This window comes from Macrotis lagotis, chromosome 1 (assembly GCF_037893015.1).
Source record: "Macrotis lagotis isolate mMagLag1 chromosome 1, bilby.v1.9.chrom.fasta, whole genome shotgun sequence".
In the NCBI taxonomy this organism is placed as follows: domain Eukaryota; kingdom Metazoa; phylum Chordata; class Mammalia; order Peramelemorphia; family Peramelidae; genus Macrotis; species Macrotis lagotis.
The window spans coordinates 590,413,152-590,436,485 of NC_133658.1; the positions used below are offsets into that span (position 1 = coordinate 590,413,152).

The 23,334-nt window shown below is 36.8% G+C and overlaps 1 protein-coding gene, 1 long non-coding RNA gene and 2 pseudogenes across 7 annotated transcripts in view; 3 read left to right on the plus strand and 1 right to left on the minus strand.

Annotated features, from left to right (window-relative positions):
- The first annotated feature begins 11,331 nt into the window (after nt 1-11,331).
- Nucleotides 11,332-12,017, plus strand: LOC141505622 (ATP-dependent RNA helicase DHX15 pseudogene; annotated as a pseudogene).
- A 531-nt stretch (nt 12,018-12,548) lies between these two features.
- Nucleotides 12,549-13,387, plus strand: LOC141505629 (ATP-dependent RNA helicase DHX15 pseudogene; annotated as a pseudogene).
- Nucleotides 13,388-17,455: 4,068 nt separating this feature from the next.
- LOC141507322 (uncharacterized) overlaps nt 17,456-23,334 on the plus strand; it is a 59,516-nt gene continuing 53,637 nt past the window's right edge. The window contains exon 1 of the long non-coding RNA XR_012474119.1: nt 17,456-17,701. This is a non-coding gene — a long non-coding RNA (uncharacterized LOC141507322). The remainder of the gene's footprint in view (nt 17,702-23,334) is intronic.
- PIK3CB (phosphatidylinositol-4,5-bisphosphate 3-kinase catalytic subunit beta) overlaps nt 18,633-23,334 on the minus strand; it is a 160,030-nt gene continuing 155,328 nt past the window's right edge. For 5 of the 6 annotated variants that reach the window (XM_074214879.1, XM_074214876.1, XM_074214880.1 and 2 more), the window contains one exon: nt 18,634-21,441. In XM_074214879.1, coding sequence (XP_074070980.1) covers nt 21,304-21,441 — 138 coding nt within the window. In that variant the 3' untranslated portion in view covers nt 18,634-21,303. Of the gene's footprint in view, nt 21,442-23,334 lie in introns of all 6 variants that reach the window. The other variant, XM_074214881.1, reaches the window with a different exon arrangement.

The window sequence follows — 23,334 nt, forward strand, 5'->3', positions numbered from 1 at the left end:
AAGTCTTATAGATGTTTTTATTAAAAATAGTGGCACCTGAGTTAAACTTGGAGGAAGAGAGAGACTTCATTAGAGATGAAGAACATTCCAGGCATCGGTAATAGAGGGGGCAAAAGCATTATGGTGGGAGAAGGCACAGCAAGAAAATGGTTAGAGTAATTGAGTTTACTTGAGATATAAAACATATAAGGATAAATCAAATGAGGTTAGTTGGGAACAGATAAGAGAGATTGTGAAGGACTTTAAATGTTAGGGGGTAAAGAGTTTATACTTTATTTGGAGCCACTAACTATTTTAAGGCCAAAATGATTTGAACAGAGATAATTTTAAAGGACTTTAAATGCTATGGATGGAGAGCCAATAACCCTTTTTAAGTTAAGGCCAAAATGATTTAAACTTTGCATTAAAAAAAAAGTAGGATAAATTGGAGAAGAGATTTGACTGGATATGGAAGACTTAAGATGCTAAAGGCAATAAAATGAAAAGAGATCAAGGTTTGATAAAGGAAGTTGTAGTGTAGGTGGAAGGGAGCCAAAAAATATTTTGGAGGTAGCATGAGCAGGACTGGGCAATTTATTGGATGTGTGAAGTGAGGAAGAGGGAAGAGTCAAAGATGTTTGCTAAGGTTATAATCCTGGAAAAGTGGAAGGCTGGTGATGCCTTGGGGAAAAGCAGGTTTTTATTGGTGGTAATAATGGTTGTGAATATAAGAAATTCATTTTTTAACATGTTGTTTTAGATTATTAATTTTATTTAGGAATCCCCCCATCCCTTGCCCCACATTTACTATGGAGTGATCCTCAATACCTGGTGTCAGTACATAGCAAAACAACCTCATAGTCAAGAGACCCTGAGTTTAAATCCTGCTTCTGATCCAATAGTGTGTCATGACCTTAGACAAATTTCTAAGACTGCAAATTGCACAACATTTAAGTACTGAGCTGTATTGATACAGGAAATTTGGGCTTTCATGAACTGGGTATAATCTTTGGGGCACCCCCCCTACCCCCACATAAATACCTCTTTAACTATGCCTTCATCAAAAATTTACTCTGGAAATCTCAGACTATATAGCCTTTGTTTGGATAGTTTACATAGATGTGGGCAAAAGGGCTCCCCAAGATCCCATATAAATACTCAGGGAAACTATATACATATATGTATGTGTGTATAAAGGGCACTTTTTATTTCACAACAAAGAAAATACAGAAGACACAAAGGCTCCCAGAAGCCCATAAACAGTGCACAAAGGAAAAAACAAAACAAAAATACAATAAAAATGCAATATTCCCAACAATCTTTTTGTCTTAAGGGAAACTTGAGGGACTTTAAGCCTCATGGCACTACTGACTTAGTTACTAGAATATTTCAGTAAATCTCTCTTTCATAGCCCTATAGACATCTTATGCTACAAAGGACAGCTCAGACTCTCCTGCATGAGAAACACTCCACCCCCTTTCCCTATGGGACCCACCCCATTCACATAATACATTGTAATGCAGAAGACAAAGTTCAGGTACCTTGCATATCACCTTCCAGAAGTGGAGCCACATGTGTGATACTTTCCTCACTTCCTGGGTTGTTATGTCCAGAAGTTCCCCTTCTCTCAATAGAAGACTATAGCTTTTAATTCTCATATTTGGAATTCTCTATGAGAATTCTCCTACTCTGTTGTTTCCCAGAAGGCCTATAGAGTTTAGGAAGGAAATCCTCTCTTGGATCATTCAGGAAAGGGCGGGAGGTAGAGAACACTGTGGAACTCAAAATCTTACAGAAAATGAATGTTGAAAATTATCTTTTCATGTAATTGGGAAAAAATAGAAAGTTAAAAAAGAAATAAGAAATTAAAAAATTAATTATAGATTTGGCTTAGTCCTAGAGAGTAAAACAAGGAGCAACAGGTAAAAGTTGTAAGGAAGTAGATTTCAGTTGGTATATCAGGATCACCATACCAAGATCACTTCTCTCTTTTTACTATTAGTATAAACCTAGCAAACAAGCTATGCCCTGAGCTTGGCATAACAACAATACTTTGCACTCACCCTCTGGATGATTTCAGCCACAGCAAAATTCTAGTTGGTCCCTTGACTCAGACAAACACTGACAGGATCCATGTCCCAGTCATGAAGCCCTGCTATGAATCAACATCATCTCATTGTTGCTGTTACCTCTCATTGTCACAGCTACAACTCATTGTGTAGCCACTGATATATAACAAGGTTTGATCTTACTAAAGAGAGGTCTCAGCACATGTGTCTAGTTTCCTTCAATGGAATAAAGAAAATTTTTTTGCTTATAACTAGTTTTGGCTCTTTGGTTTTATTTTGTTCTTATATTATTTTTCAGAGTCAACTGTGGTTAAAATAATGAGCTCTTTGGTATTTTCAGAGTTTACAGCAGTTACATTGCTATTGTGGCTCAGGTTATTTATTTTGTTTGTCAGAGCTAGCAGTTGGAAGTATTACTTCTGTGAGCTCTCTGGTATTTTATGTTTCAAAATTAAGCAATGGTTACATTTACCTCTGTGACTCTGGTCATTTGTTTTCTGGAAGAAGATCATTAGAGCTGTCCAGAGGTAGAAGGGACTGCTTTGTAAAGTACTGAGTTCTCTATTACTTCAGTACTGGATATGTAATAGAATTGGTTCCTGATCAGGTATGATTAGATCAAATGATCTCTGAGTTTCCTATGAAGTAGGTTCTATTATTATTCTACAGATGAGAAACTGAGGCAAACAGAGTAAATTATTCAGGGTAAGTCATGCAACTGGCTTAAGTGTCTAATGTCAGATTTGTACTCAGGTCTTCCTGATTCTAGGATCAGAGGTTATATCCACTTTCATTAATTGCTTAAAAAAAAGAGAGGATTATTGAAACATTTTTTAAATTCATGGAATAGAAGGGAAACCAGAAAGAATCACAAGTAGGTCATCTTTAAAAGTTACATGTTGAGGGGCGGCTAGGTGGCGCAGTGGATAAAGCACCGGCCCTGGAGTCAGGAGTATCTGGGTTCAAATCTGGTCTCAGACACTTAATAATTAGCTAGTTGTGTGGCCTTGGGCAAGCCACTTGACCTCATTTGCCTTGCAAAAACCTTAAAAAAAAGTTACATGTTGGAATAGACTAGGTGCAATTGGAGGAAGTGATTATAGTAATCTGATATTTGATAAACCCAAAGAATCCAGCTTCGGGAATAAAAACTCTCTCTTCCATAAAAACTGTTGGGAAAATTGTGAGTCAGTATGGCAGAAACTTGGATTAGACCAACACCTCACAGCCTAATACCAAGATAAGACCAAAACGAATACAGGATTTAGACATTAAAGACAACACTAGAAGCAACCTAGGAGATCAAGTTGTAGTTTACCTGTCAGTTCTATGGAAAGAGAAGAAGTTTATGACCAAGGAAGAGATGAAGAATATTAAAAACAAACTAGATAATTTTGATTACATTAAATTAAAAAGATTTTGCACAGACAAAACCACTGCAACCAAGATCAAAAGAAATGTAGCAAATTGAGAAACAATTTTTACAACTAGTATTTCTGACAAGGACTCATTTCAAAAATGTATAGAGAACTGAGTCAAGTTTATTAAAAAAAACAACAAGCCATTCCCCAATTGACAAATGGTCAAAGGATATGCAGAGCAATGTACAGATGAGGAAATCAAAGCAATCCATAGTCATATGAAAAATTGCTCTAAATCATTACTTATTACAGAAATGCAAATTAAAGCTTCTCTGAGATACCACTTCACACCTCTCAGACTGGCCAATATGACCAGAAAGGATAATGATCATTGTTGGAAGGGATGTGAGAAATCTGGGACACTAATACATTGTTGGTGGAGCTGTGAACTCATCTAACCTTTCTGGAGACCAATTTGGAATTATGCCCAAAGGGCAATAAAAATGTGCATACCCTTTGATCCAGCAATACCACTACTGGGTCTATACCCTGAAGAGATGATGAAAAAGGTTAGAAACATCATTTGTACAAAAATTTTCATAGCAGCTGTTTGTGGTGGTAAAGAATTGGGAATTGAGTGAATGTCCTTCAATTGGGGAATGGCTGAACAAATTGTGGTATATGTACATTATGGAACACTATTGTTCTATTAGAAACCAGGAGGGATGGGAATTCAGAGAAGCCTGGATGGATTTGCATGAACTGATGCTGAGTGAGATGAGCAGAACAAGAACAATACTGTACACCATAAAAGTAACATGGAGTTGATAATCAGTCTTAATGAACTTGCTCATTCCATCAGTGCAACAATCAGGGACAATTTTGGATTATCTGCAATGAAGAATACCATCTGTATCCAGAGAAAGAATTGTGGAGTTTGAACAAAGACCAAAGACTATTTCCTTTAATTTAAAACAAATAAACAAAAAAATTATCTTCTTATGTAATTTTTCTATCTCTTATATTTTATTTTTTTTCCTTAAGGATATGATTTCTCTCTCAACACATTCAATTTAGATCAATGTATGACATGGAAACAATGTAAAGACTAACAGACTGCCTTCTAAGGTGGTTGGGGGGAGGGAAGTGAGATTAGGGGAAAAACTGTAAAATTAAAAAAAGAAATAAATAAATTCATGGGAAAAAAGTTATATGTTGGGGCAGCTAGGTGGTGCAGTGGATAGAGCACCAACCCTGGAGTCAGGAGGACCTGAATTCAAATCTGACCCAGACACTTAATAATTATCTAGCTGTGTGACTTTACCCAAGTCACTTAACCAATTGCCGTGTTGAAAAAAATTATACAGAATAGATTCATAATTTCCTATACAGTCTTCTTTTTCCACATGGACTTCTAAAATGGAACCAGCCTTGAAGGGCATCTGAATAAGCTCAGTTTGTCTAGCATGAAACCTGCAGAGTTGTAGCTAGGATAACCTCTTTTGCAGCTAGGATAACCTCTTTTGAATGGCTGCTTGAGTCTTTAAAATTGTTAAATCAAGCAAGTGCTTCTTTTTTCACATCTTTTTGGCTGCTCTTTTCTGTCACTTTTTTCTGCTACCCCACTGAACTGGTGAGAGGGGAGGGAAAATACCTTCCTCAGTTTACCTCTATTTATTTCAGCACTGGAGAAATGACCAGAGAGAAGGGACACTTACTCAGAATAGTGGAAAAAGTATTGGGCCTAGAGTCAGGAAGACTCATCTTCATGAATTCAAATCTGGCCTCTGACTCTTACTACCTGGGTGATCCTGGTCAAATTGTTTAACCTAGTTTGCCTCATTTTCCTCATATGTAAAATGAACTGGAGAATGAAATGGCTAAGCATTCCAGTATCTTTGCCGTGAAAACCCCAAATGGGGTCACAAAGAGTCAGAAGACTGAAATGACTAAACAATATGGGGTGGAAAAGGGGTATGTTTCTATTCTATGTTTATCCTCAGTCTCGGTTGACAGGGGTGATTCCCCAAGAGTCAATCCCCATGTTGGAACCATGGCAAACTTGGAGTAAGGATTATGGTGCAACTAAAAAGGTCAACATGGAAATTCTATGGGGCAGCTAGGTGGCACAGTGGATAGAGCACTGGCCTTGGAGTCAGGAGTACCTCAGTTCAAATCCAGCCTCAGACACTTAATAATTACCTAGCTGTGCAGCCTTGGGCAAGCCAGTTAACCCCATTTGCCTTGCAAAAACCTAAAACAAAAAAACAAAGAAAAATGGAAATTCTGAGAAGCCAGGTGCCTGAGATCCAAACCTGCGGATTTGAAACTGGGAATGTTCTCTATGGAAAGGAGATTAATTATAAATCTAATTCCCTTCCCCTCCCCAAAGACTAAGGTGGAAAAGGAGATTATACTTTCCATCTATTGTGGTAGTAAGTTTATATATCTGTGATCATCCCTTTGGAAGTGATCATCCCTTTGTTAAAGGTCAACGTTCCATATATATATGTATTATATCCCCATTCTACAGATATTATTTCCATTCTACAGATGAAGAAACTGAGGCAGACAATGACTTTCTCAGGGTCAGACAAACAACTGGCTAGGGTCAGACAAACAACTGGCTAAATGTCTGTCATCAGATTATTACTCAGGCTTTCCTGACTCTAGACCCAGAGATTATATCCACTGTCACCTAATTGCTTAAAAAAAAGAGGGTATTGGAAGCTTGCATACATACATACATATACACATGCATATATATGAAGTCATATATAGATGTACATATATGTGGAACATTGACCTTTAAGTACGGATGTCCAAAGATATGATCACAAATAAGAATTTCACAAAATAGGAGTTTTCATATATATGTATATGTACATATTCCATATACATTATATATATTTTCCATATGTAAATATGAGCTTAGATCTTCCTGATTCTAGTCCTGCACTTGATCCACTGTACCAACTAGTGCCCTGTATAAATTATACTAGAAAATAATTATCCAAAGTGAGTATAGAGCAGATATCATCCTTATCCCTAGAATCTTCCTTTGATATTTAGTAAAGAATATCAGAAAGTTGGACTACAACAGCACGAGGAATATATATTTGGAGAACTTGTTTGGGATTTTAATGATTCCATAATGGAGCAATTGCTTCAGAGGATATCAGGTTATAAGAAGGAAATCTTTATCTTTCAGTCAAAATCAATTTCTTTTGAGACTGAAACTGAAAAAAATACCAAGTAAACCATTTAACCTCATTTAGCAATGACTCCACAATGTTTGAAAACCCAAACTTCTTTACCTGATGACAAAAAAGGATTCCATGTACCAGAGAAGATACCTCTTAAGGAAACTGGCTGCTTGAATGCAAGGAACTCCTACTATAGCAGATTATAGGAGATGTTTTGGGGATTGTAAAATACACTTGGCAGGGAGGGAAGAATGCTAGAGAGGAATGGAACTTTTTGAGAATGTTCTGCAATTTAAGAAGGGGTACTGTTTTTTTTATTTTTTCAATGGATTGGAGAGGTAGTGAGGAGAGAGGAAAGAATTCATAATTGAAAAAAATGAATTTCAAAAAAATGCTTCAAAGAAGGGAAAATCCTACTTCTAGTTCTTCACCAGAAATGACCATGATATAAAAATTAACTTCAAAACATTAACTGAATATATTATAAAAATGATTGCAACAGTCTGAAAGGGGAAAAATTACAATATTCCAGATTTCATTATCTATCTACACATTTGACCATAGTATATATCATGACTTCATTGAATATATATCAGAACCTACAATTTATCTCCTTTGAACTCATAACTTTTCATATATCTCTTTATGACACATTATCATCTTATATTACATATATTTATCTGATCAGTTTTTCTAGTGTCAAACCTGGTTTCTCAAAATTTGTCAAGGATGACCGATAGAATCAATATACTTGTACTATATAATAACTAGAGGTGAAGCTATATCTAATAGTCTTTCTCATCAAAAACTCAATCCTTGCCAGAACAATGAATATTTTTGTCTTAACAGATTGCCACAAGACAATAAACACATACATATTCTCCCACATCTGATACAGCACATGATAGAAAATATTCTCACATCAGAGAAGTCAGAACATTACAATATAGTTATACATTTTTGGTGCCCTGAAAGGTCACAATTCAGATAGTCAAAAGCCAAAAAACCTTGTCCAATCTACTTAAAATCTACCCAGGAAACAGACCCTTAAGTATCTTAGCTAAACATGGTCCAGCCAATTGTACAAGTGCTTGACTGAATAGGCAGAGAAGTTGGCTTAAGTATTTTAGGTACTGTCCACTGCACTAGTGCTGAACCTATGTATCAGCTTCACTCCGACTACTGGTTCTAGGAGTTACTGGACTGTAAGCTCTCTGAAGAAATTGGCCTTATATTCATCTTCTTATCCCCCCCAGGGCCTAATACAGTGCCTGGTACTTATTAGACATCTAATAAATTTCCTTTTAAAGCTATTAAAGCATAGTGTATGCAAAGTTCGTAAAAATTAATGAGCAATTTCTAGAAAAGTCCATTTAAGAAAAAAAAATTTTCATTAAGATCACTTGGTCCTGAAATTATATAAAAGTATCCTTTTCATCAATCCATAAATTCTTTAAGCAAGAGTATGGATAGTATAATTATAGGCTAATATTCAAAGCAGTTTATCTTAAGACTGCATCTTCTTTGAATATTGCATAGTCTTTGAAATATATAGAAATAAAGTTTCCAGCTTCCTTCATCTTCCTACCAGTGTTCAAAGATGCCAAATTTAGATACAAGGGGATTCTGTTGTAGTTATCAATTAGGCTAAACTGCAGACTTTAGTGTATATTTCCATATTAAGACTTCTACCTAAGGTTAACAAAAAAGAAAACCTTATAAGAAATTGCTACCACTTTAATACCAGGAAAACATAGCATAATCTGGACTGTTTTAGAGGTTGCAGATGCCAATTGTTTGCAAAGAATAACTGGCACTCATCAAATTCTTAATAGCTAATTGTTCAACACAATTAAAATACAGAAGGAAAAAAAGGACCAGGGAGGTACTTAAATCTAGGAGCCCCACAGTTATCTGATATAACTCAAAGTATCTCTTTATAATCTAGTGGCACAAGTTCTTGAGGACAATGGAATCCAAGAGTTGTTTTGCGACATGACTCATCCTAGGCTCATTTCTAGACAGGATGACTTAAGCTGCATTCTATATATTAATCAGCATAATAATAAAAAATCAATTAGACAATTTAGACACCAACTTATCAATAATTATTGCTATAACTTCTTGCATTTATAACTACATTGTCATGTATATATATTTGTCATAGTTCTTGTTCTGTTTTTTTAACTTGACATTTCAAATAAATCTATATTTCAGAATATTTTTTTGTGTTTAGCATTCTTTACAGTTATGTCAGTGAAAGATAGTATAATGGATAGAGTTCAGGGCTTAGAGCTGGAACCACTCCAGTATCTTTGCCAAGAAACCCCCAAAAGGGATCATGAAGAGTTAGGAGTCATGAAGAGTTAGACATTACTGAGAAACAACTCAACAACAACTACAAAGTCACTGTGGGAATTCATGCACTGATCCTCTTTGAGATGAGCAATCCCTGGGGAAGAAGACCAAATAGGAGATTAATTAATGAAAGAGAGTGGCACTGGAAATAGTGGATCATAAAACTCTCTTATTCACACCAGGAAATTATATTCATTTCTATAGACATTCACATATCTATAGTTATTTAATATTCATGAAGTGGCTTCCTCATAGCAAGCCTATAAAACAGATAGTACAAGCATTCATTCTCATTTTATGAGAGGCAGCATGGCATACTGATAGAGATGGCGTCAGCGTTGGGAAGACATGGTAAAAGTCTTAGCTCTGACAAAACATGAGTGTGCAAATTATTAAAGTTTTCAATGCTCTTGGAGAAGGAATTTCTTCATCTGTGAGTTGCCTGTGCCAATGAAATCACAAATCACAAGTCCTTGTTTTACAGCTGAAGCAATTCAGGTTCAGGAAATTTAAGTGACTTCCTGTAGTCAGATATAGTTAAGGGTCAGACTTAGAACTTGAATCTAGGATATCAAGTTCAATGCTCTTTTCATTTTATCACACTTCTTTAAAAAGAAGGGGGGTAAGTTTCCCCTCCCAGATTCTTATCTTACCTGGGCTTCTATAAAGGTGAAGGAGACAATTAATTGACCATCTCTTATAATTTTATTCCAGTTTTTTATTTTCTCCAAAAACAAATTCTATATTTAATTTCACATATTTTTGCATATCTATGTACACATTGTCTCTCTCAGTGGAATGAATGTAGGCCACTTAAAGACAGGGGTTATCTAATTTTTGTGTTTTTATTTCTAGCAGTGAAGACAACACTGCCATCAGTGTCAAGCAACACACATTTCACCTCCAAGGAAATTTCATTGCAGGACTTCAGAATGATGGAATGCTCAAAAGGGTCCTAAGTATCCATACTCTACAGCTGATTGTGCTTTTTGGGGGGAGCTGTCTGTTGACAGCTCCAGAAGGACATTGCTATTGTTTGTGCTCTAGTGGAAAGAAGCAGGCTCTGGAATCTGAAGACTTGCATTCAAATCCTGCCTCTGGTGTGTCATGTGTCATTTAACCTCAATTAGCCTTAGTTTCCTCATCAATAAAATGCAAAGTCTAGATTAGCCAATTTGGAGGAATCTTTCAGCTCTCTTATCACTCTATGCACTTGGGAAGAATTTGCTTTCCTGCAATGTCCCCATTCTTCCACAAGGGGGGAGAATTAAGCAAGGGTTTCTGAAAGAACATAAGAAATCCCAGTCTTCATTGCTTTAAGTTTGAACGAAAAAGTAAGAAAAGAAATCAAATTTTGGAGAAAATACAAGGCAATCTGGATGTCTTAGAGGTATCAGATACCTATATTCATGAAGCAGGAAGGAATTGTAGACATCTTCTAATCCAACTTCTTCATTTTAATGGTGAAGAAACAGGCTAGATTAGATTTACCCAGAGTCCCTCGGTACAGCTAAGATTTGTACTTAGTTATCTAACTTCAAATTCAGTGCCTTTTCCATTGTTCTATGATTAGATAAAATGGCATTACAGGAAGCAATTAATTCCACAGGGGGAAAATATTATGATTGAGTTTCTAACTAAATAAAATTAGGGTGGTGCTTTGCAATATCATGTTAGGATTAAGTTACATTACTAATGATGTTATTAAGAATTGACATTGGTCAGAATAATGCTATTATATGCCATATGCCCATATCTCTTCTATACTTCCTATCTTATTTACTTGTCTCCATCCCTTTTCTTCTTCTCTGTCTCTGAATGCAGAAGTTTTTAAAATCTTTAGCCTAGCAAACTTGAAGGAATGCATTATGTTCTGGGTCATAGAGAGGTTGTGGGTAAATTTAATCTCTTGTGCCCCTTCCACAGGATCCTCAGAATGAGCAAAGCCTGGGAATCTACATGTGCTTGTCTAAATGACAAATGAAGCCAGAGAAGGGGATTTTTATAAGACTGAGTTTATAAATTTAAAGAGAGATTAGAAAAATGAGATGAGCTCTCAACAATCTATAGGTGTCTTTATCACCTGTCTTAATCATGAGATACCCTAAGGGTCTTAGTCTTCCCAAATTTCTTTTTAACTTCTTTTTTTGGAAGTGATCATTCTTGGTCTCTCTTCCCCATTTCTCTTTTACCCAACCTTAAGGATTGATTGGGCATTGCCTCAATTACAGTGTGACTTGTGAAAGACCATGTACAAGCAGCACCAACTGGATCTGGGGAAGGATCATCCCTCTGGCAAGAATGTGGGGGCACTACTGGGAAGAAAGGCTCAAGATCATGGCTGAAAGATCATGAAAAAGGAAATCAAGAGAAAGAAAGATTAATCTATCCCAAACTCCTCATTACTATGGTCTTCTAAAGAATGTCATAGTCTGGGAATGTAAAGATAAGTTTACACATTTTCTGGCTAGGCATTAGTCCTTCCTACTAGTAGATGACACCCCTTCTGGTAAAACAACAGAGATTTCCACAGTGGTGTGTTGGATACATATGTTCCTTACCAGAACCTAAGAGAGGGGTAGACTGCCCAGGAGAGTTGCTGAATGAATTTGACTCAAGGGAGTTGTTCATGAAATTTATGTAATGTCGGCTGCCCAGGAATGCAATGTTGTGTACTCCATTTGATTTTAAGATGCATTCTTAAATACAGGAAAGATAGAAGACTGTTATTTCAAGTGTGAATGTTACCCTTCTAAAGTGCTATGGTGTTATAATCTTTGATGACTCATGAAAGAATTTTGTCCACAGGTGTTCCAATGGGAATTCTGAAGGAAGTTGTGAGACAAAGATCAGATTCCTGTTATTGTTATCAGGGCTTCTTTAGCTGTGAGGAAATTTCAGATTTACTTCCTTTATTGTCTCTTTTTAACTATCCCTGGCTACACACATTCCATAGAGATTTTTTTATGCTATAAAACCAGAGAGATTACCTCAAAGCATCAATTCAAACTGTGCTACAAATTTGCATGTCTTAAAAAAAGTAAGAAGATCTTTTCCATTGTTTTTGTTTGGGTTTTTTTTTTGTAAGGCAATGGGGTTAAGTGACTTGCTCAAGGTCACACAACTAAGTAAGCATTAAGTGTTTGAGATCACATTTGAACTCAGATCCTCCTGAATCCAGGGCTGGTGCCACCTGGCTGCCCCTGAAGAGATTTTTTTTTTTTTAGTGGACAAGAGCAAATTAATAAAGCCCTAAAGAGAATGAAGTAGCAAGTTGATGATTTAAGTCCAAAACTTGAAATTATTAAAATCACCCCTCTTTATTCTATACTTCCACATCAATAATAAGAACATTTTTGAGCATCACCCTTCAAAAAAAAAGGGAACCATAGGATAAAAGGTGGTTCTAGGGGTGGCTAGGTGGTGCAGTGGATAAAGCACTGGCCCTGGAGTCAGGAGTACCTGGGTTCAAATTCGGTCTCAGACACTTAATAATTACCTAGCTGTGTGGCCTTGGGCAAGCCACTTAACCCCATTTGCCTTGCAAAAACCTAAAAAAAAAAAAGGTGGTTCTATTTGCCAATATTGCAGAGACATCACTAACAACAGATGATGATATTTTTGTTATTGACCTGTATTTGCAAAACAAAAGGTATACGATCCTTGAATCAGAGTGGAGTCTCTTTTGGTGACAGCAATCAGCAAAGTTTCTGCCCAGCAAATCTGTTCATACTAGGCCTGGAAAATGTTTCAGATTTTATAGAGAGAAAGCCTATAAAACTAAAGTACAGGACAATACATATCTTGAAATTTTGAGGTCTAATTTTGGTTCAGTGGTATTACATTGAAGAAACTTGGTACACTCGATTTTATGGACCCATCAGCTCCTGAAACTGATGACTGCTTTAATATCTGACTGCTTTAAATGGCAATGGAGATTTGCCTGAATTGAATTCATGAAGGCAGAATTTCCATTGAATTCACAGCTTGCTAAAATGGTTGTTGTAAGTTGTGACTACAACTTTTCTAATGAATTCCTATGTGGTACTGCTATGTTGTCAGTCCCACAGTGTTTTGTTTGCCCTATAAAAGACAAACAAGCAGCAGATGAGATTTGCCCACATAGATGGAGATCACCTGACAGTGCTGATCATTTACCACTTTTAAACAAAATCATGAGTCAATCCAGTTATGTTATGACAACTTCATTAACTTCAGGTCCTGATGTCTACTGACAATGTAAGCCAGCAGCTGTCACAATTCATGGATGGATTTAATTTGCCTTGTAGAAGTACAGACTTCATAAGCAGAGACTATTATATTAATATAAGAAAAGCTTTGATTACTGGATATTTTATGCAAGTGGTGCATTTTGAATGATCATAGCATTATTTAAATGCAAAGGACAAGCAAGTAGTGCTGTTGCATATTTCAACTGTTCTGGACCACAAGCCAGAATGGATGCTTTATAATGAATTTGTCCTTATAGCAAAAATATATCATCTGGATAGGTACAGAATCAAACCAGAATGGCTGGTGAACATTATCCTTCAATATTATATAAGCATTTTCCACAGTGAGAAAAGGAGACAGTTGGACTGCATTATTACCAAACTTCAGTCCAAGTACATATCCCCAGTACTTAATTGAATGCTTTGAGCTGAAGTTATTCAGAGGACAGCCTTAAAAGATGAATGAATTCAGAGTTCAAATTGTGTTCTTCACATTGATTCAATAAAGTAAAGGTCATACTGAAAAGCTTTTTAATTTTTCTTTACAGTAAATATTCCATTCTAACTTCAGAAATTAAATAATTATGCCTTTTGTGTTAACACTCTAGCTCATACTGGAAAAGTTAATGTTTTGTAGTTGTTTGAAAGTAGTTTCATGTGCATATATATGTATATACATATACACACACACGCACAATATAAGCATTTCTTTAGAAATGCTTTTAAGATGTGACCATGATCCATGGTATGTATGACTATTGTAACTGTTGAAATTCCTTTTAGAAATTATGAAATGTTACAACTGGTACTAATATAGACACAATCTTCAGTTTTGGTATAGAAGTAAGGACTTCAATAAAGATTATAATTAAACTGCAAATCCTTAAGGACAGGGACTCCATTGTTTCCTCCTGCACTTAGCACTAGTATATCCTGTGATGTCCCCAGTTGAGGGAACTCTTGGATGATAAGTCTTCCCACCAATGCTAACTTATGGTAACTTATACTTGAGGGCGCAGAGATTGATTCATTGACAGTCCCATATCCACTATATGTCAGAGCTTGGACCTTGGTTTCTCTCTATGCTTTGATGCTGCCTCTTTCTTATAAATAATAGGCTCTTAATAAATGTTTTTTGAACTGAATTGAAAAGAAATATTTGATGGATTACCTGTCTTCTTGGCCTGCCATGAGTTTTTATCATTTGCTATGGAAAACCAGATTATTGCAGTCTGACAAATGGGCAGGATGCATAGACTTGCCTGCATGTTGCCTATTATCACAAGTGAATGAAGACCTATTGGAGAGGCAAGACAGACCCCCAAATGCAAACGCAATTAAGAACTTTGCTGCTGGAGGAAGAAGCTAATTGGATTCCTCAGGGCAGCAGGAGGCTATTTCAAGAGAATATACCCTGGCACGGAAATGAAGATTAATCTAATGTTATTCCTCAGAGAGAAGGAATTGTTTGCTAATGATTAACACTGTCAGCTAGACCTCCTCTTTTCTACTAATCTACTTCAGTTTATACAGGAGACAGACTCCCAACACTCAGAGAGGAATTCTTTTCTTTCTTTTTTTCTGCTGAATATTGACTTTTAAGGTTCTACAGCAGTTTTCCTTTAATGAGAAAACTGCCTTCTTGATGCCTTCCCTTATTTCTTAATCAAAGGGTGAGCTGAAACACCCCTTATTTCCTGGGACCTAATCTGATGCCAACACTCATCCAGAATCACCACTACTCTGAAGACATACAAGAATCTGCTCTGCCTGTCATTTAGTTTTACAGAAATCTCTTAATTTCCAAGACTGGAGTGAGGTAAGCGTGTATGCTGCAGGAGTCTGTTACCCTAGCAATCTGGCCCTACTCTGTCCTCCCTCTCATTTTTGTTCATTGGAAATGTTCTCTCCCTCTACCACTTTTTAATTCTTATCTCATGAGTCTATTCTTTCCATGAAACTCCTAGTCCACCCCTTTCCTTTCACTGCTTCTAGAGCACTTGTTAGTACCAAATCACTTAAAAAAAGATCTGTGTGCATGTGTGTTAGTGAAAGACAGGGGGTGGGGGGAGAAGAGGTAAAGATGGGAGGAGAGAGCCTTCTATCTCTGACTAGGATATAAATTTCTAGAGGACAGACTTCCTCTTCTTGTATTCCCTATAGTTTCAACCACAGGCTTCAGTATCTACTATCTGGCTGCCTCTCTGAGGTTACTAGGTTTGGTTGACTAATCATGAATGTCCATCTTCCAGGTCACTCAAGTCCTAGCCTCCTGCCTCACCTGAGCTCTATTAGGAGGCTGACCCCCTTGTGTCCCAGGCACCATGAGCTGGAAGAAATGGAATCAGAAAAGCAAGGAGATAACTTTAGGGGAGTTCCATAGCAGTGGAAGGAAGAGAGAGCACCTGCTGAACAGGCAGCTTCCTGCCCTGAGGTTCTTCTCTGAACCTGTTAAATGGAAAAAGTAAGAGATGGGATGGGAGTAGAATTGGGGAGTAATGGAAGGACAGTGGGTATTGGTTATCTTTTCACAACTTGAGGGACTCTGCATAGTTTACAATACTCTCTTCAAAGTGATTTCACATCAAGTGTACCTTTGACCCTCAAAACAATGCTATAAGGCTAAGATGGGTGGGTGTAAGCACCCCTACTTTTACCTGAGGAAACAGGTCCATGAAAGAGGAGGAAAAGATGGATGACTTGTTCAATGTCACTAGCAGGATTTTAGGCAAATGCTGGAATTTGTAGCCAGATTCTGATATATTTACAACTAGGTAGCCCTGAGCAAGTTAGTGAAACACAGAACTTAAATTTTTGGAAAGTGCCTTATGGACTGTATAACTCAACCCCTAGCTAACAAAAACTTTTCACAATATTTGGTAATGATCATTTAATTCCTGTTGAAGGTCCCCAGTGAAAGGAATACAATGGGGGCGGCTAGGTGGAGTCAGGAGTACCTGGGTTCAAATCCGATCTCAGACACTTAATAATTACCTAGCTGTGTGGCCTTGGGCAAGCCACTTAACTCCATTTGCCTTGCAAAAAAAAAAAGGAATACAATGGTCCAAGAGACAGTTCCTTCCATTACTGCTAAATTCAATTTAGCCTTTTTAAAAAGGCCCTCTGTGATGTGCTAGCTGTTAAGGAATCAGGGAAAAAAATGGAAACAGTCCCCTACCTTCAAGGAGATGATACTTAACTGGAAGAATGCAAGGTAAATTAAGAGGCTAACTCAACAAATTTCAGGGAGTGCCATTTACTTGTTTTGGATAATTCTAAATGATTCTCTCTCTGAGCTGGTTCCCTCATTTGTTTTTTAAAACAGTTGTCCTAATTACTTCACAGGGTTGTGGTGGGGAAAGTGCTTTGCAGATATTAAAGCAACATGAGATGCACATAATGCTGCACGGGAAAGTGAGCCCTTTACAATTTTACAACTTCATTCCTGACTCTCTCCTTCCTCCATCCCCATAGGCTGCCCTTAACTTCAGGCCCCTAATATTCAATTAGATTTGGTGGATAATTTACTGGGAGTTTTCTATGTGCCCATCCTGATGCTAGGTATTATAGTCAATACAAAATATAAAACTGAAGAGCTCAATTAAGTTAGGGAAGAGATGCACATTAAATGGAAAATAAGACTTATTAAAGGCAAGATTATGAGAATTCAGAGGATGGCTAAATTACTGTAGGCAGGAATAGTCTCTGATATAGTAGTTGAGGTACCGTGAAGGTACCGTGAAGGTACCGTGGGCCTTAGTTTCCTCATCTTTAAAGAAGTGAGTTTGGAGTTGTGACTTAAAATTCTCATCTAATTCTAGAGTGTGCTCATGAATGACAAACAAGAGAAATGATTATGAGTAAAATTCATGTCTTGGACAAATCATTTACTTCCTCCAAGCCTATTTCCCTATCTGTAAGATGAGATTGTGTTCCCTCTCCAAGAGTAAAATGACGGGGGCAGCTAGGTGGTGCAGTGGATAAAGCACCGGCCCTGGAGTCAGGAGTACCTGGGTTCAAATCTGGTCTCAGACACTTAATAATTACCTAGCTGTGTGGCCTTGGGCAAGCCACTTAACCCCATTGCCTTGCAAAAATCTAAAAAAAAAAAAGAGTAAGATGATGCTTGATTCTTTCATAGGTGGAAATCTCCTGTCTCTGGTTCTGCTCCCTCTGTTCCTTCCAGCCCTCTGGAGAAAAGTGAACCTCGAGATGAAGGTGAAATTCGGTGTCTTCATGGGACAAGCTCTAAAGAAGTCCTATTTCCACAAGGAGGAGTTACTTGGCAGGGCATGCCCCTGAGAAGTACATGTCCCCGGTGTGAGATTGTGAGTTGCAGGCAGTGTGACACCCTGCACTCTGAACGGGACTTTATTGCTCACAGTGTTCTGGAGCATTATGACCAGGCTGGGAGCCAAACAACTGGTCATTTGCACAGGGGTCATCAGAGGAGGAAGTGGAATTGACAGTGGGGATCCCATCCACAAAACTGACAAGTGAGTGAAAGTCTTCATTAGCTTCTTCCTCCTGTTTCTTTGTCCTTTTTACTATTTTTAATAGTTTGGTCTTCCCCATTCTTATATTGTCCAGCCTTCTTCCCTCAAAGGAAATCTGATAATACACTAATTATGCTGATGTGAGGACTTATTTAGCTGACTTTTCCCAGGGTGTAAATTTTATTTAACAAAGGAAATTGTTTTAATCTAAAGGAATAGTTATCTAATGATAGAATTTCAGGCAGTATGTCCCTTTTCTGTACTTCCTTCTGCTTTTTAAAAAAAAATCATTTTTTGTTGAATGCACCACAATGACTGGTTTAATGCTTCAAGCCTGAGTCCTAATTGGTCACTACTTATGAGTACTAATTCTTGCTCTAGAGTCTCTGATTGTGAAGGAACTTTCTTATTCTTTGGACCTCAACTCTTTTCTTTCCTTTGTAATTTCTCTTTTGAGGGAGTGCTACAGACAACATAAAAAGGATATTTAAAAACCAGATTCAGGGGTGGCTAGGTGGCACAGTGGATAAAGCACCAGCCCTGGAATCAGGAGTACCTGAGTTCAAATCTGGACTCAGACACTTTATAATTACCTAGATTGTGTGGCCTTGGGCAAGCCACTTAACCCCATTGCCTTGCAAAAACTAAAAAAAAAAAAAAAAAATCAGATTCATTAGCTGTTCAGTAGTAAGTTTTTAATTTCCTAGAAAATGCTAAAGCTTAGAGGAAGATTAGATTAGTGTAAAGCTTAGAGGAAGCATGGATTAGTGTTCATGGAGAGAATGTTTATTCACTCATGAAAATCACACCTCCTTGAATTTTTGAAGTAGTGAATTAATGAAGAAAAAACTCTTAAGTTTTTTTAAAATTAAAAAAATTTAAATGAAAAAATCCTGTGCAATTTATAGCATAGGATAATAAATAGGGATTTATTAAAAAAATATGCCACTGAAGAATATTCAGGCTGTCAGAAATGAGAGGAAGTCTGTTTTTCAAGGTAGTACCATATTTTTTTCCTTCTCTTCTATAATTATCCTCAAGGGAATCAGATTTACATAGATAACATATGCTTGAGTAGCTTCCTCAAATGTACTATACTATACTAATGACTTCATATTGACATTAGGAAGCATAACTAGCTATTAGGAAGATATCACTTTTCATTAATGAATGATTTTTCAGGCTTTGGTTACTTTCAGATATATACACATATATGCATATACTCATGCATAGACATACATACATACATGCATATAAAATTTCATTCTTGATTTTAAGTAGACCCTGGGAAGAAGAACTAGAAAATTATTCCACAGAAGGGTCAGACTAAACTTCCAATAGATTAGTTGGCCCCATAAATGGAAATGTAAAGTACCTTGATAGAGCTCCATTTTTATCCTTGAATTTAATATTTAGCATAATTCATAACACAATGTATATTTTTACAAAATTAAAATCCATTATTGTTTTGGAGGGGGAGGAGAAATAATAAGGATCTCAAAAAGGCAATATAATTGCACTATCCTGTCTTTAACATAGGTGTCCGGGAATGATGAGGAGTGAGTATCAGTACTTTGAGTATATGTAATGGTAGTGGTTTCAGGTCCCATAGATCCTATCTAACAATAATAACATTTCCCAAAGACTATAAAGAAATAAAGCCATGGGTCAAATATCTTCCACTTCTAAGGATTCCATCTTTGGATACTGTGTGGGGTATAATCTAAACATGGTATAGGTTGGGGTACAAGGTAAGGTCTGGCCTATAAAGCTCCTAGTATAAACCCAGGTAGAATTCCTTTGATTCTATAGAGAGGGACTCAAATCCAATCAGTCTAACTGATGCTGAGAAAGTTTCATAGTGTTCACCCACTTATTGAGGTTGCTCCAAGAAAGAGGCAAACACGCAGACTTAAAGACTTCCACAGGAACCTACAGAAGTTACAGATCTACATTGGTACCCTCTCTTCCATTCTCCCTCAAACCAACAAATAAAGTGAAGAGTTAAGCAGGAAAGTAAGAGTCATTGTTTCTGGGAGATATGTAAGAAGAAGAGGGTGTGGCTTTGAGACAGTTCTTTAGGTGGCCTGGTCAACTGTTGCTGAAAAGGCACTTGACTGTTTTGACCTTTACCCTGGCAATGCTGCCCCTTGACTGATTTGGACCCTCTAAAAAGACAATGAATCTGTACTATGAACAAAAGAAAACAATTTTTAATCAAACTTCAATGGAAAACACGTTGAGTTGAAGGGTAAACATAGCTTGTGAATTTCCTTTCTTCCATTCCGTCATGGTGGAATGAAAGTAACCAGTATTGTTTGGAGAACAGGCAGCAGCTTAGATGGATCTCTCTATGCTCACTGAGGCACACATTTTACACGCTCAAACCAATAGTTCCTATTGCATAAATCAAAACTGTTCTCCATTTAGCACCCTAAAAACATGGTACCTCAGCAAATAACTTTAAAAAAAATCTAATTTAATATGCAACACTAAAAGCTGGACACACATTCTGCAAAAATTCATATTGTTAGAAGTTTTAATAAATACAGTTAGAACAGGTCTGACACTGTTCATTGGCATTTTTTTTAAAAATACTGAATTTCATAGTGGGAATTTATTTCATAAATAATTTCCTTATCTTTTGTTGCCTTTATTTTTTGGTACAATTGCTCAAGTATTATCCCCCGTATAGCTCAACCTTCCATACGCATACAGTACATAAATCTCATTAGAGAAGTAGTTGGAAGAACTGGATCAGGCAGTTGGTTGCCAGAAAGGAATGTGGAGAAATAAAAAAAGAAGCCCTGCTTTTGGCAAAAACAAAAACCCTAGGCTGAAGAAAACCAAAGGCAACATATCTGAAATACTCTTTTTTTACAGACAGACAGACTCACTCTCACTCTCTCTCAAACATACATGGGTGCATACGAACACATATATCTGTATATGCATACATGGAACATATATACTCATACAGATATGTCAAATTTGCCACACCATTGGATTTTCAACAAGTTCTGATGGAATGATACCATAGTATAGAAATATCAATAAGAAAAATCAACAGGTTTCCACAGGTTTGATTTAAAAATAAAACAAAACATCATAATCTTTAGTTTGCACAAAGACACCCTTCTTTTTAAGTCCCATTTTGAACATAAAAACAGCCATTGGTCCCATAATTGGTGTATGTAAAGTCCCTGGCTGAATTAATATACTTTGTCACAACACAGGAAATGAATATTTACATCACTGCTTAAAAGTACCAAACTTTTTAAAAGAAGAAAACATCTAGTAGCTTTCTGCGTGCAAAGTCAGCAAGAAATGATTATCCATGATGTTGGCAGATTTTGTATTGGGTCTTTGTCAATCAGTCAGAAAGTAGAGTGCAATCATCAAGGATCATTCAGGTGAGGTTGGGTATTTTTCTTTCTTTTAAAGTTGGTGTTCCAGGATTTTGTTCCCTTTTCAATGAATACTTATTGTCAGGGCAGTGTTCAGTTTAGTGCAAATCCAAAATGAAAGCTAAACTAAACAAACCAAACCAATAACAACAGCAAAAGAACAACAAAAAACACAGGAAGAAAAGCTGGCGCTTCTTAAGACCGGTAATCTTTCCTCATGGTATGTGCCATCCAGTTTACTTTAGTAGTCCAACTTTCCCTGAGCGCCTCATCAAATTTCTGCTTAAACTGCTTTAGTGCTTCTTCTTCACTCTTCCCCAAGGCCAAAGAGTCCTAAAGACCAAAATGAAATAAGTGAATGATTGCTCACACGAACAAATAAATTCTGACGTGATCCATACTGCAAAATTGTGTACATATACTACATCAAAGGTCAGCTCCACTGGACTCACTTCCTGAGCATGGCAAGCAGCTATTAAAGCTTAAACTGCACCAAGACTTGTAGGACAGTTTGTAAAAGATAAAGGTTCTATTCTCATGGAACATGCCATCTAGTAGCTCTTTTCAAAACAGTTTGTACACATAAGCTCTTTGGGATTTTTGAAATCCCAAGTCTTTTTTTTAACTAATGTTTCACTAATTTAGTTATGTAACATTATTAATTCTTATAAGTAATATGTTAAGTTGGAAGCTAATTTAATGCTGTTTAATGCTATTTTAATGAAACATCCATTAGAACTTGTGACTGCTGTACTGTGTATATTTCCTTTATTGGATATATGTTTAAGTAAGAATTAACTAAAGATGAGGTGAACAACAATAATATCCTAGGTGAAGGGTTGATAATCTTTCAAAAGTAGATACCAGACTATTGAATCCTATTCTTTGGTTGAGTGGGGAAAGAATGGGAGAAAAGCAACTTTGGAGTCTGTCCACTAAAAACAACCCTAATGTTGGCTTCTGTTGGCTACTGATGCTTGGCCTAGGCTCTTATAAACAAAAAGGATCTGTGTCTATTTTGGTGAATTCCTTGTAGGAGACATTTTGATGATACCTCTACAATTCCACTGCATCTTAATTGGAAGGCTACATTTTCAGGTGTGTTCAAATTAAATATTAAACTTTTTTTCCATCATAAGGCAATGGATTGAAAAAGGAAGTAAAAGAGTATTGATTTATTTCCATGATATTTATTCAAGTCTATTATGATTTTGTCTCAGTTATGCACAGTTATACCTATCTATCTGATTAACTATATTACAGTTGTTTGTCAGAAGCAGGCAGGGAAATGGCCCATTAAAACCTTGGTATGAAGGTGATGAGGGAAGAAGGACCTGCTAATTGCAGGACAAGAAAACTATGAATTCAAGGGAGATAATTAACTACTGGATACTTAAAGGGAGTGGGATAGATATGCTCAAGCAAAGTCCATAGGAAATATGAACTGGACAATGCAGTTTTCTAGTGTCAAAATGAGATAAAGTATGGTGCCCTTGAGAGCTGTGAGGGTTCTCTGAAATGGAAGCTGATGCAGATACAAAACCTTGATGTATCCTGGTTTTCCCTTCCTTGTGTCTCGGTTTCTTGGGTCTTTACCAGAGTCCCATAGCGTGGAGACATGGACAATGTATTTTTTTTTTTTAGGATTTTGCAAGGCAAATGGGGTTAAGTGGCTTGCCCAAGGCCACACAGCTAGGTGATTATTAAGTGTCTGAGACCGGATTTGAACCCAGGTACTCCTGACTCCAGGGCCAGTGCTTTATCCACTGTGCCACCTAGCTGCCCGGACAGTGTATTTTTCAAAGGAAATCAGACAATGTAAGAACAAATATCTATTCATGCTAATGTGCACATCTGAAGCATTCAAGGCTGATGGGATTCCCCTTTGCCCAGAGGTTTTGCCTCTGACAGCATACGAAAGCAGGGATGGCTTCTAATTAATTTACTTATTATGACACTTAGCAAATAATCATAAATAGAATGTTTAGTGGACAGTGTCATAGAAAATGATAAATTAGAATAAATAAATGGAGGGAAGGGCTACCTTTTAAATTATTTTTTTGTTTCCAAAATTAGTCTAATAAATTCTCAGTTCTTTTGACTTTTTTGAATGACAAGATTTTTCTAGCTTAAATTTTTAAGTACATGAAATTCCTAGCAAGAGGTTAAGAGGAACATGATTATGGTACAATCTCATCTATAGAGGGACAGACTGTGATTGCTCAT